The 15226-nt window shown below is 38.9% G+C and overlaps 1 protein-coding gene across 2 annotated transcripts in view; it reads right to left on the reverse strand.

Annotated features, from left to right (window-relative positions):
- The window catches only part of LOC124154685 (spatacsin), a 96469-nt gene that overhangs the window by 25673 nt on the left and 55570 nt on the right, over positions 1–15226 (reverse strand). For both annotated transcript variants that reach the window (XM_046528562.1, XM_046528561.1), the window contains exons 19-20: positions 10827–11030; positions 2330–2492 (exon numbers count right to left, since the gene is read on the reverse strand). In XM_046528562.1, coding sequence (XP_046384518.1) covers positions 2330–2492; positions 10827–11030 — 367 coding nt within the window. The remainder of the gene's footprint in view (positions 1–2329; positions 2493–10826; positions 11031–15226) is intronic.

Consider the following 15226-nt stretch of genomic DNA (forward strand, 5'->3'; position numbering starts at 1 on the left):
ACGCACTTCTAACCTTGAACTTTCTTCTCGCGCGTCTCCCCGTTTTCCCATGCCGAGAGATCTTTCTTTCCAAATTCTTTGTTTACTTCCTCCCGCGACCTTCTGCTGATCTTGCTGACACCCATCTTACGCATCCCAAACCCCTCCTTCCCCAGCATTTCCCATTCACTCCCTCCCCCCTAAGGTGACAGAGGTCGAGTGCGTCGCAAAAAATACGGCCCCCAAACGTAGACTGAGGCAGAGCTGAAGGCCATTTCCCCACCCTTCTTTCTCCTGCCCCCTTCACCACTGTTCACCACTCCTTTGTGCTGACCACACTTCTTTCCTCAGGCAATCCCCATTCCACTCTTATTCACCCGACCCACTGGGAACGTTCCCCGATTGTGAAGAAGGGCATGGTTCATCTTTACCTGCAACGGGGGTAAGTTATTAACCGGAGAGAGGCTGAAGAAGTATCTTCCACTATCAGGGAAATGGTGCCGCGCTTATAATTCCCTCTCTTCTTCTCTGCTGACGTTTCAATTGAAATTATTTTCTTTGCTCTTTCCTCACTATATTTATTTATGATTATTGCGCGACTATTTTTAGTGCTAAAGCTAAGAAAATCTTTTCTCTACGTCAATGATTCTTTGCATAACTTTCAATACGGAGGAGAAAGGGACACGAAAAGTAAATGAGGTGAATGTACAGATTTTTGCGTGTCATTTTTGGGAATTCACGCAAGTGAACCAATACTTCACACACGTTGAGAAATGATGAAACATCTCTTGTAGAAAAACAATCAATGCGGATAATAACGTTTCCCTTTTTATTTCTCCGATAATGGAAGATGTTTCTCCTGTCGTTTTCCGATTGGAACCTTGCTCCTGTCGGCATAAAAGAAGAGAGAGAAATACTAAATGAACATAGCACTTCACACCAGGTATGAAGAATATGGTCCGGATGAAGAATAAAGTCTTTCGTTGCAACGTCTGCGAAGATGATGGAGCACAGTATCCGGACGGAGAGCTCAAACAGAATTTACTTCAAATATTCGCCAGAAGATAATCATATCCTACGAAATTTAGAATCGTAACTGAATCTCAACAAAAATAACCAATGGAAAAGATAGCACATTCAACTGAATATACAGAGTAACTCGAAATATTAACTTACGAAGGTTATTTAGGAAACGGGTGGAGGCCCTCGTTTTTCTTTTTTTTCTCGTCACTGAGCGATAGAGGGCGACATAAATGGCAGTTAGGCCGGCTGCCGCTAACATTCCGTGGGTGCTGGAAACAAATATCTATCTTACGCGAACTTAATAGTTGTTATTCGCTCCTAACCATAAATTTATAACATTAAATTCTTATAATAAACTTTGCAATTCATTATTTGATTACGTTTTCTAAACTGGTCGGGAATTTCTTAAGCGATCGTTGATGTTGAAGTATGAACAAGAAATGGGAATTTTATGGTGGCATAATTATTTAACGATTTTTCACATCATAAATCGATAACAAAAAGCCTTTTCTATGAATTAATCTGAGAATAACCACCGGAAACATTTAAATAAGACCACTAAAGACAAAAAACGGCGGAAGAAACAAAAGCGAACATTTTTTCCGTGACTTATGAAAAAGTTTTGAATTTACGAAACTCGATTTTACGAAGTGCCGATTTTCCGGTCCCACTGACTTCGTAAAATCAAGAGTTTACTGTACCAATTTGTTCAATTTTGAAGGTTGTTTCTCCATCAAGAAAATCAGGGAAAAAATCTATCGATAGAGTAAATTCAGAGTCAATTCCCCATACAGGAGCTAGAAAACGTATGTATACGGCTTTCGATCTCCTGGCCGGGAAAATGTCACACGTATATATACGCCGGTCGTCTCGTCTCCCGGGTCAGGAAACATCCACACACATATATATACGTGTACAGTAGGGAAAAGGTTAAGTACATGCACAGAAAAATGGCTTCGTCGCTAGCGCATTTGCATAATGATTTACAAAGCAATTCTTTGCTTAATTTTTAATTAGTACTACGCATATAAATTTTTTGAATAGTTGTTATTAAAGTAAGGAAATTTGGTGATGCAAAAACATCGCCTTTCGTCTGGATTTATGCTTACGATTATTGGATAGAAATTTCTCTTTCGCCGCACCACTCCTGCTCCTGTATAAGTGTTGACAATAGGTATATTGGCTATCAGTAGCTCCACCTCTGGTAAAGCAACAATTCACTATAGCAAGTTTTTATTTGAGCACTGTGGGGTCTCATTTTATCGAGGTTGCACTGTATGTTCCAACACTGCAAATGTATTTTCTCAATCTCAAATGCACAATTTACCTGGAGAGAGAGACTGCAGTGAGCCTGGACGGAATAATCTTGAGGGTTGAAAAGGCATCATGGATGTCATCCCAGCTTCTGAAGCAATAACAATTTGCTCAGCGTCTGCAGGATACATGTCTCCTTCCGCCAAGGCCATGCAAGTCAACAGTAAGCTAACATCCTAGAAATGAGAAAAACGAGCAAAGTTATGAGAAAGGAAATATACACTTATAATGAATCAGTGCATTGACATAAGCAAAATATAAATGGAAAAAATCAAGTATAAAAAATGCATATTTTATGGCTATGCATCTTTTTCCTTACTCAAACAGCACATGTGTTGAAGGAGATTGTTGTGCTATCATTTGAGAAAATATTGCACTTTTGTAGCCATGTATTACCAGCTGTTGAGAGAAAATCAGGCAGTTCCCTCTCCCTGCCTGAGCTTAGGGAGACCTAGGAGAGACAGTTTAAGAAATGCACCCCTCACCTGAGAGCAGTGCCTCATCCTCAACCACACTCGTGATTCAAGATCAGCGCGAGGGAAGGGGAAACAGAAGGCGACAGGAAGAATACAAAGAAAGTTGCCAGGTGAAAGTCTTCATTCGTAGACATGTTAAGGGGTATCCTGACAAAACATGACGTGATCACAAGATTCAATTGCATGACTAAAATCCACAATGCTGTGCCAGGGCCAAAAGACTGTATCCCACAAGAGTTATACAAAGGCGTTTATCGAGCAGCATGCTGCTGTGGAAAATCACACGTAGGGGAAACATGCTGAGGAATGGCCACGAGGGTCAAGGAGCATGCAAGAGCCACGAAACAGAAGCAATTTAACCTGTCAGCCATTGCAGAACACGCATGGAGTGAGGCAGGTCATACGATTGTTATATAAAGGGCAAAAATAGCTGCGGAAATCTTTGCAAAAATTTCAGGAAAAATAGTAGTTTGGCATTAAATGCTAGAGATGGAGTACATAATCACAAAGTCAACCTGTCAATTACAATTGCTACAAGTGAGGAATCGAGTCATTCTCCATAATACAAATTTATATAACATGGAAAATCACAGGATTTTAAATGGTTCCTTGGATATCTCTTACTAATTTGATCTTTTCGCTATGCACCAAACTCATCATATAAAGCTTCCAGTGTATTTACATACGTATCTATGCCCTTACTCTTTTTCTGTTTACTTTTCAATTTTTCATGTACACCCATGCCTTGTTTAACACAATTTCAATATAGTGCAAATTTGTTCTGCATCTCAGGAATACAGGGCAGCAGCTGTTCAGCTGTATAAGGTGATTTTGATAGAGCCATACGGAGTAAAAATCTAGTGAACAATGGCAAAAAATAGGAACGAGGATAGAAAAGTAAAGGAGTAATCTAGGAAAACCATGCACTAAGAGGAGAAATTGAAAGTGATCACTTGCTTTGAAAAGAGAGAGCGTCAAAGCGATATTGCACCTAAGTTTAAGCTCACGACGTTGACAGTCCGCACTATTATTCTGAATAAAGACGAGGTTAAAACGTGAAAAGTACCATCAGCTGCACCAACTTCAGCTAAGAGGTCAACACATAGTTGATGTTCATTGCTGGAAAAAATGGAAAGACTTCTAATTACAGTGGAATCCTGATTTAAGGTTTTTCAGGGGGGACAAAATTTAAAACACTAGATGCGGACAAACATTAAATGAGGACATGCCATTTTTTTCAGGTTTTAGGGTCTGTAATGATTGGAATGGCTTTTAATGAATAAAATATATTATTTTAAGTAACTAAAAGGTGCTGCATGCAGCAAAAAATTCATTGGTTGTATGTTCTCTGCCCAGTGAGGGTTGGAAAATACTTTTCAGGAATCAGCTAAACAAATGGGTAGTAGAAATAAGTAGGTAATGAGAGGATGACAATTGTTTTAATGAAATATTTTAAGAAAATTATAATGTACATCAACTTAAAAGTATTCCCACACGGAATATCATTATGGACATTAGTGATTCCATTTTTACTCATATTTCAGTCGTCTCGATGAAATTTTAAAATTTTTTCTGTAAAAGTGACATGTAGGTGACTATAGCATTTCTAATACAATAAGGAAAGGTGTAAGTATGTCCTAAAAAATCGTCATTGCAACAATAAAGATGAGTTAAATAAACGGACAACAGAAGATCGCTAATCCCAAATTCTAAACTACCGAATAACTAGTAAAATATTGGAATTTTGTCAACTTAACGTTTTCTGTAGCGTGCGAAAGATCCACAGAGAAAAAAATCATTCGCCTTGACCGGGATTCGAACCCGGATCCTTTAAAACTTAAATCCCGGTATACTTTAAAACTAGTTTTCTGTAGCCTCCGCGAAACGAGGGATTTATGAGCCTTTAAAAAGCCTCCTGTGCGCACATTTTGGATTTCGAGGTCATCCAAAAAAGGAGAATCTTATTTCTAGTATGCCTACAAGTCGATGGTGATTCAACTCGATGATGACACCAGATTCGTTGTCATATATCCGCGGCCTCATGCAGGTCGAATGGAGCCCGGAGAAGTTGCTCACGCGGCGCGCTAATCACCTTGACGCCGACTCACTTTGTTTCACCGCAGCTTTTAATAAAATTTGGTTGGACCTTGAATAGCGATTAGCTAAACTCTGTTTAGTGAAAAGGTTTAATCTTCAACAGAACTGGATTTCTTCTGACAAATTGTCAGTGCCTCTAGAGTTTGGCAACTTTGTCCGAGTTATGATGTCGGAGTCAACCACCAAGGGCAATCCTGCTGGATTTTCGTATTTTTCCGCGATCTTTTTTTACTGTGATTATGCGGTGATTTTTCCCGGAATGAGCAATTTATTTAGAGCCATGGACCGTGATAATTCGTCAAAACTCCGATTGTCATTCTCTTTTGACATAAAATAGCCCCAGATAAATATCTTTGAATGGACAGCGATATCAACCAGCCGCATGTCGGTAAATGGGCTCCGGGACATCTAAATTACAATGTGAAACAATGTTGTTCCGTAGGGAAAATGCTCTCTTTCACAAACATGACAGGGGAAACGCTTCCTCGGTTCTTTCTCTGTTCCTCCGTGGAAACAGAAATCTATAGAAAGAATCGCCTGGTGAACTGCGCAAATGATATTGTGTCTCCTCTTTTGAAAAGAGAAAGTAGATGACTGGAAAAATATTGGGCTAAAAATGGACTGGCCGTAGAGAGTATAATTGAAAGGGGCATAAGCCATCAAGTGAAAACATTACGAGAAAACCGTCATTGAAATTACGAGCCATCAATTGAAAACATTACGAGAAAACCGCCATTGTAGCGGCCCTCGGAGAAAAACTCGTGTCATCAGTCGCCACGTATCATCGAAGTCAAATTCGAAAATTGAAGGATAAGGTAATTTGAGGTTATTAAGGGATGACTTTGCTCCATTAGATCGGATCTGATCCAAAAAGTGCCTGGTGTTTGGACTAGAAGGGGGGCGAAACATTACGAGAAGACAAATCACCCGGCTAGCGAGTTGAAGGTCCCAGCGCTGCATTCGCGGAAAAAAGCAGTTGAAGAAGCGTTCCCCGGTATTCTATCGTCTCTTAGTAAACTTCAATGGGACTCTTCTTGTTGACGAGCAGAAATTCGAAGATTTGGATAATCATTTGCACGAACCGTCATGAAAAAACGTTAAATCGGGCAAAAAAATCTTGTGCGGGAAAAATTTTTACAACCATAAATGCGGAAAAACGCAAAATGCGGAAACACTAAATATGGATTATTTTTACATTGTTCTAATAGGGAATGAATCGGGACCCCAAAAAATAAACGCTAAATGCGGAAAAACGTTAAATGCGAAGACATTAAATCCGGATCCGACTGTACCTGGATTTATAATAAATGGTTGAATGATGTTCCTCTATCACAGGCAGTTATTTGTGCAAAATCTGTGGCTTTATTTGACTCTGTAAAAGAATATGAGAGTGGTGAGAGCTACGGTTTGGTTGCAGAATTTTAAACTTCGAGCTGGTGTTTTAGTGCTACGATATCAGGTGAATCTGCAAGTGCTAACAGCATAGTGTAGCATAGTCGCCGGCAATATTTCCTGATGAACTCCAATCTGTGATTGAGGATGTTTTTAATGTTGTCGAGATTGAATTATTTTAGGAGAGAATGCAATCTCGTTTATTTATTTTCAGGGAAGAAAAACCTGAGTTGGATTTCAAGGTATTTGAAGACCATTTCACATTGCTGCTTAAGATGCTAATGCCTCAAATAAAAGCCGGTTATGATTTATCATTCACAAACTCCATGAGCAATGAATTGGTATTCAAAGTAGCATTTGTCTGTCATTAGGATGAACAACAAAAGGGCCTGGGTGACACATGAATTGTTTTTAGACTGGTTTTAAAATTCGTCAATTGCTGGATATGCATCCCTGAGATAGCATGCATTTTTCTTGGATGTTAGGCCACCCGCTGGAAAGGTAGGAATTTCAAAAGCACGTACAAATTTATTTTAATGAGAAAAATGTCTTTTAATGCATGCCTACTATCTTAAAAGGTATTTAAACCATAAATATTTTTATAAATAAGGTCTTCTAAGGATATTGACCCTAATACGGGCAAGGTGAGTCCCTTGGACTCATCGCATCACATTTTTGAGAATTTTACTATGTTATTGAAATGTCAGCATGTTGTACATTTTTTATTCTTCTAATGGTATATTTCCTATAAATTAGAGTAATTCAAACTTTTTTCGGAATCAAAGTAACTTAGAAATAATTTTTTTCCCTGAATTCCCACAAATCCGGGCAAGGTGAGTCTGTTTGCACAAAATGTAAAAAGTAATGTGCATTTTACAAATATTTGGTTTGAATCGTCAAAATAATGTAAAGTTATCACTATGTATATGTAACGATAAATATTTGGTGTTTTATGTAGTGAAAACGGAAACAATTAGTCAAAAGAGTCCACTGTACTCGCAGTTTGACTATGTACGACTATGTACGACTGACAACGCGAGTTATTCTCCGAGGGCATTCGTACTAACTCTCGTTCAGTTAAAAAATAAACGCTTGCCACCGGGCAGACTCAAGCAAATAGCTACTCAAGGTCCAACTTTGTTTCATTTAAACCCACTGACAATGAGATACAAGTTGGGTCAGTTTTTAATCTGCGCGCCGCGTAAGCAACTTTCCCCAGGCTCAATTCGTCCCGCGGATGTGGGATTAGCCCGAGGAATGAGACCATGCATGCTGTTTTTACCATCGTGTTGAATCACCATCGACTTACGTCCATACTGCAAACACGATAATCTTTTATGGATGACCTTGGAAGCCAAATTTTTGGTACGAGAGGATTTTTAACGGCTCATTTAGATGTTATTTCGCTGGGGCGATGGAAAACATAACCTTGGAAAATTCTAAACAATCTTCCGTTAGAGATAGATATTCCGGATTAACGATCATCTACTGCTGTTAAAATTAATATCTAATAAACAGCATCGCTCATTATTAGAACTTATTATTCTTCATTGACATATCTATGTGATGAGCACATACTAATCCCGCTCCTGTGACTAAAATCGGCACGCGTACCGCAATCTTCTCGTAGAGCAGTTATCTGAAAAGTCGTATAAGTGAGGTATTTTATCTCATTGGACTGGAAAAATGCGTTTCGTAACCGAGTTCGTCGTATAAGTGAAAAGTTTCACAACTGAGGTTGGAAATACATGGGTTCATATGGGGTTATTCACCGGACGAAAAAAAATCTGCGTATAAATGAGGTCATCGTGTAACTGAGGGTCGTATAACCGAGGTTCTACTATATATGGTTCACAGGAAATTCGATATCCAACAGTTATGCTAATGGAAACACATCCCTATCTTCCCAATGTTAAAACGCTCGCGTATTACGCATACACCCATGTCTCGTATAGCGCAATTTCGATTAGCGCAATTTCGATATAGCGCAAATTCGTTCCTCGGGGAAACATTGCAACGCAGTGTAGCCTAATCAAAAATTTTTAACGCTCTCGTGATAAAACGTGAACTTGCGCTAAGTACACACATAATTTCTATCAATTTACGCATATTAATATTATTTCTTGCCTCAAATCTTCTTTTTTGTTTATATATTAATCGAAATTCATTGCTGTGCAATTGCCAAAAGTATTACTCGTCATTGGGTCCAGATAGCCGGCCTACCGAAGATTTATCTCGTCTCCTTAACAGAATGATAATAAATAATTTAGATCGTTAATTAAGCGTGGGGCTAGTGGAAATGAGTTTTTTTTTCAGCAATACGGTTTGAGACGTATTTTTGCCGTCGTAGGTTGCCGGGCGATTGACTTCCAGGTAGAGGGTCTACGCTAAAGCCTTCAAGGTCATCGGTATTCACGGGGGAGAAATGGAGCGGTGGCCGAGTTGCGCATGAATAGCATCAACACATAAAAGGGTCCGCTATAGAGTCTCAAACACAATGGCTTCCTTCCCTCCCAGCAGTCATTGGCCCTCTGCATCTCAGGAATACAGTGCAGCAGTAGAAGGTGATTTTGATAGAGCCATATGGAGTAAAAACCAAGAGAACAATGGCAAAAAATAGGAATGCAGGAAGAAAAATCAAGAAGTCATCAAGAAAAACCATAAACCTAGAAGAGAAATTGAAAGAGGTCAATTGCTTTGAAAATGGAGAGCATCAAAGCGATATTGCACAGAAGTTTAAACTCACGATGCCTTATTCTGAATAATGACGAAGTTAAAACATCAGTGACCTCAGCCGCACCAACTTCAAACAAGCGGTCAACACTTACGGAAAGTTCATTGTGAATCTGTATAAAAAGACGAAGGTGGTAATCGCTCTGAGACATTCAGTGGAAGCTCCGGTTGGTTCTAGAATTTTTACCCGGCAAGCAGGTATTTTCAGTTCGGCGATATCAGGTGAATCTGCAAGTGTTGATAGCGCAGCCACCACAACATTTTCTGATGAACTCCATGCTGTTATTGAAAGTGGCTCCTTTCCCCCTCAACTAGATCTAGTGTTGACGAGACGATATTCTTTTGGAAAAGAATGCATTCTCGTTCATTCATTTTCAGGGAAGGAAAACCTGGGTCAGGTTTCAAGGCATTTAAAGACTGTTTCACGTAGCTGCTAATGACTCGGAGGACTTCAAATTAAAATGATTTATCATTCATAAACTCCACTAGCTATGAAATGGCATTTAAAGTAGCATTTTCCTGTCATTTCGATGAGCTACAAAAGGGCCTGGGTGACACAACAGTTGTTTTTAGACTAGTTTGAAAAATCGTCAACTGCCGGCAACGCATTACGATCCCCTGAGATAGCAGATGTTAGCCCACCCGCACGACAGGATGGAATTTCGAAAGCACGTAAGAATTTTTTTTAACGTGAATAAAAGTATTTGAATGCGTGAATACTATCTTTAAAGATGTTTTAAACTATAAATATTTATAGAAATAATGTTTTCTAAGGCTTTTTATGGGAATATAGATGTTTTAGAGGAAATTCAATACCAAAGACCTATGCTACCAGGAACGCATCCCTATCTTCCCTATGTTAAAACGCTCTCGTATAACGCAAATTCGTATAGCGCAAAGACCCCAAGGAACGCATCCCTTGCGCTATACGAGACATGGGTGTATTCATATAGTGCAAAGACCCCAAGCAACGCATCCTTTGCACTAAGCGAGGCATGGGTGTAAAACAAGTGCACATTGTTTTTCATTACGTCCATCATATTTTGGCTGTGTTAAAATTCTTTTTTTTTCATTTATCAACATGATATCCATTATTTTTTCCAATCAAATGATTGTTTTGTACAAGAAAGGGCATTTAATTTTTCGATTGTAATGAATTTGAAACTAGGGCTCTAAAGACAAGGTTACATAAATAAATTCTATTCTATAGCACATGCATAGCAAATTAGCACTTGAAAAAATCAAACATAGGGGTAAAATCTAGAAATCCCAGATAGTAAATAAAATAAGTCTTAGCAGTAGCCTTACTCTCACATTGATTTTAGTTTTAGACAGCACTGCCTTGGAAGCTTGAAATTACGATGGGGATTAAAAGAAAGAATTGATCACTAATGAAACAAAATAGAATTCTGAACACTTAAAATTTCACAAAATATTAGTATATACGTGACCTAGGTTTAAACCTTGGCGTAGACATTCTTTCCCAAAAAATTAAATGCCTCAACGTATTTCCATGTTTGCATTTTAAAGGGTGTAGCTTCCTTCAAAGAAACTAAACATAGTTAACCCTTGACAATGCTAAGTGGGAATAAGATAAGAGATTAGTATTCTATTGAATCAAAATTAAACTTTGTTTTTCCACATAAATATTTATTCGATTTATGTGATTGAATAAATATTTATGCGGAAAAAGAAAGTATAATTTTCATTCAATATGAATAAATTCCACAAAGCAATGCCTCAAACCATCAACTAGATTAGTATTCTCTACACATAATATGTTATGCTTTCATATATATGATATTCAAGTACCCTGTCTGCAAAGGAGAAGGCCGACTCAAGGCGAATGGCAGTGGCCACATCGCCCACATCCAGGTGTAGCCCAATCAGTGAGCCCAAGGCAGACGGCGTGTCCGACAACTGCTCAACTCTAATCTCGGCTCTCCTCCTGATTTTATCAGCAGACATCCTTAGCGACGGGAAACAGGAAAGACCCTCTGGAATATCTGCTATCACCTGCAAAATCATTGTCATGGCAGAGTAAGCAATAAAATCTCTCTGAAAAAACATGGAAGAAATAAAAATGATATAAATCAAAATATATAAGAAAAAATTAGATAAAAAGGAAGAACTATAAATTGTTTATTTCTCTAACCCTAGAATGTACTCGTTTGCAGTTTCTTATGAAATTGTCTCAAACTCCATGAGATGGGAAAATTTAAATCCCTAGGAATTCTGACATTAACAAGTCTATATATTTATGCAACTGATATTTTAGTATGTAAAAATAAAAACCACTTTGATGCTGAAATTAGTGCTAATGTGCATAGCTACAATAAAAAAGCCTTGGAGGACTTTAGTGTGGTCTCATATAGTCTCGCTCTCTTTGGCAAAAACCTTTGTCCTATTTTGGTGAGAGACTGTTTAACCATTTGCCACCAACGCTTAGGGAAACTTATCCCAATTCAAGATTTTAAAAATCAGCTTACAAATACCAGGCTAGTAATTCTTTCTATTATGCTGACGAATTTTTGTTTTCAAAATTAGATACCTCAATGATATTTTGTATTGTTTGATGATGCTCGTACGTTTGCTAACTATCAATGCAGTATGTAAACTCTGCTCCAAACACGTTTCACACGGCCCTTCAAAATCAACATCGACCATCACTGTTTTCAGTGAACACCTGTACAGTAGGGCGGATCGGAAAAATCGATTTTTTTCAAATCCATCTGGCCCAATGAAAAAAAGTTGTAGGACCGATCAAAAATAAGGCCTGAAAAATTTGAGACCTCTAGGTGAACCCCTGACCCTCGCTCAAATGCAATTTAGGGGGGGAAGGTCGAAATTCAAAAAATATAGTATTTTATGGTCATTTCCTATAGATTTTGCCGAGTTACTGCCCTTTAGGGCCAAAATTTCATGCATTTTGACGTATCTGCCACCGTTTAGCCACAAAATGCCTAATTTGAGCCCGTGTCCGCGAAGAAAATATTCCAACGCCCACGCAGCGTCGCGGATACAAGAGCCGCAGGCCGATCCCCTCCCCTCCCCGCTCGCTTATCCCCCTCCCACGCCTCCAATACAGCCAAATTCATCCCGCGTATGCTGCTAGGAGGTCGTTTATCTTTGATAATATAAATCGGAAGATGGTAGAAGGTAATAAAGGAAGCTTAGTTAGACGACTTGTCCCTTATTTGGCGCCTCGTCGGCGTTAAACAAATCGATGTTACCAACTTTTAGAGAAGTGATGAAATAGTTTTAGATCCGAGAATGCAGGAAAGGAGCCTACGGTCCATGAAAAGGCCTCTCGAGTGGCTATAAAGGTGTGCGAACTATGTTGACGCTTCCCTTCCATTATGTGTGTGACTAAATGGATTTAGCGGTACAACAGGAAGTACTAAAACTTACGGAAAATGCGAATAGGCCAAAAGTAGAGTTTTGCTGAAGTACAAAACTCAAGCACTTTTGAAAGAACATTTGAAATTATGCGATATTTCTGCGTGTAAGTGCAAGTAGGAGCATAAGGTGCCCCCCAATGAAGAAGTTTGTTGAGAGTCCAGCGGACGAAACTAAAGATGATGGCTGCTGGATTGAGTCCTAAAGAAACTCGACAACTGAGGAAAAAAAAGGGAATCGTCGGAGAGCGTTAGGTCGACCTCGTCAATTCTTGCACGGGAAAACAGTATCAAAAATTTTCTTCATCAATTCATCCGAAGAAAATTAAACTGAAGAGAAATCATCCGATTTTTATCTCACGTTTTACTTTTACTTTACGTTCCTCATCAAATAAAAATTCAGGACTAAACTCAAACTGGAACTTCTGCATGGAAAATGCGTCTGCCAAATGTGATAGAGGTATATGCAAGAACAAAGAAACAGCAATGATCGTCCCCGCAACTTTAGTTGACGCAAAAATCATAACTTCGTAAGAAACATCCAAGGTAGTTTGCAAGTATTACTTTCGTAGACAGAAAAAGATGCTAATTATTGTGAATACGAAAAGAGAGGTATCAAAGGGTGTCATAAAAGGGCTACATTTTTATGGAGTGAAAGACTATACTCTTGTCTGATGAATAAAGGCAAGAGCACTTACAATCCAAGTTTAGAGGGGAATGTGTGATGTTAGTTGAAGAAAAAGGGTCCCACTTTTGGGTTTGCCTCCCCCGTCGGAGGATTAGCAGAAGTTATGAAATCTGCGATTCTCTATTCCTTTCGGAGTGAAAATTAGATACACATTTGAATGCGATGGTGAATACCGCCCAAAAAGGAGGCATCATCCCTATGCTACAAGCATAATTCCAACATCCCTTGCTATGTGAGTAAACTCTTCTCGGGATTCCCACCGGGTTAATTTTTCCAAAATGGCAAACGTTTCAAGCTCCGACTCGGGGCTCATCATCAGGGATAAATTTCGTTGAATCCCGAAAAGAGTTTACCCACATCATTCGCCGGGAAAGCATCAAATCATATTTCATCCCTTTCAGAGGTCTATTTGCTAATTGCACTAAGTTGACTTAGATTTGCGACATAAACATTGGTAGGGCAATCTAAGGACCGAATTTGCGTTGTTGCAAGTATGCGTTTGGCGGCCGATCCGAGATTTTTTAAAGTGCTGGATTTTAATATCAACTTTAAGGACCACTCGCTGATGACATATTGGAGAGAGACCACAGTACCTCCGGCTACATCTGACCATAGTGCTGTGGATTTTCAAAAATCTATTGATGAATGTTCAAATTTGAAGTTAAATATTTATTTTTATTATACATACGGACGAGAGATTCGTGAAGAAATTCACCAAAACTTTGTTGACAACAGCGAAAGACGAGGAATGACACTGACATAAGAAATACAGATTGGAAAGCAGGTAATTGAAAAATTCTTTCGTGATTGTTCCTCCACAGACGTTACTGAAACATTAAATATTTAGACTAGGGATGGGTCGAATAGTAGATTTCTCGAATTCGAATATCGAATTCGAATATTAAATCATTGCTCGAATATTCGAATACCTCGAATTTCGAATACCTCGAATACTAAACGATGAATGTGAAAATGTTTGACTAGGTCGCCTATGCAGTAGGAAACCCAAGATTTTGGCGAGTAATTGTGATTGCCTTTAAAGGATTCAAACAGGAATTTAGCTGATTAATGGAATATTTTAATTTTATGTAAACAATAGGGTAGTTTCCTTCATTAAAGAAAACGAAAGGTATTGATTGTGATTCGTTACCCACCATTAGTGTATTCATAATATATAAATTATTTCGTTCCAGAAATACCGGTTTAGACTAATGGCAATGTTCAATTTTACCTCATTTGAAAAAGGCCAGATTGGCGCCTATGCGATGCCACTCCACGTGACATCACAGGGACCTAGTTTCTACACGAGAGGATCGGAGTTTTACATTGTCTGAGGTTACCAATGCATGCATGAGGCACAGAGCTCAGGGAAACATGTCTTAATAATCACACAGTCTGTTTGATAAGGTATTAATAATCCTTATTTAAGCCAAGCGCTACCAGCTAGCATGGTACTCGGCTACCTGCTAGCATCCTGCGTCGTAATAGCGCTCAGAGCCTCGCCCCAAGGTCACCTCACTTGCGGCAGCGGGAACCAGAACGACGTCACGCGGAGTTTTTCCCGGCATTCATACTTACCCGTCGCGTATTCGCGCGCTTGAAAATTTTCACTTTTAATTTAATCGCGAAAAATAGATATCGTCTTATAAGACTCTAAAAGCGTTAAATACGTACTTCAGGAGTATTAATATTTCGATTTAGGCAATAAAAAATAATAGGAAACCACCCTATTTGAGCATTACGCCTCCGTCGTATTTCTTCTTCTTCCCGGTATTTATTTTCCTGCGCAAAATGCTTAAATAAAGTCAGAAATATGTCGTGTTTGGTCTTATTCTTTTTTAAATTACGCGCACATTACTAATATTTCAATCCAATAAAGGTGTAATAACAATTGCCGAAAGTCATTGTTAGACACCTTTCGGGCTAGTAGATGACTCATGCAGAAGTTGACCTCGAGAAAGGGGGAAATTCGAAGCAGGTAGGTAGAAAAAGGTCAGTGGGTGAGAAAAGGGGGTGGGTGCGAGACACGTTTTTATTTTTCTCGCGTAACTTGATATTTTTTGAAGCTAAGGTTTTTGTAATACAATCCCTGCGCGAGCTGGGATCTTTTGTTTGATTTCGGAGAA

This window comes from Ischnura elegans, chromosome 2 (assembly GCF_921293095.1).
Source record: "Ischnura elegans chromosome 2, ioIscEleg1.1, whole genome shotgun sequence".
NCBI lineage: Eukaryota > Metazoa > Arthropoda > Insecta > Odonata > Coenagrionidae > Ischnura > Ischnura elegans.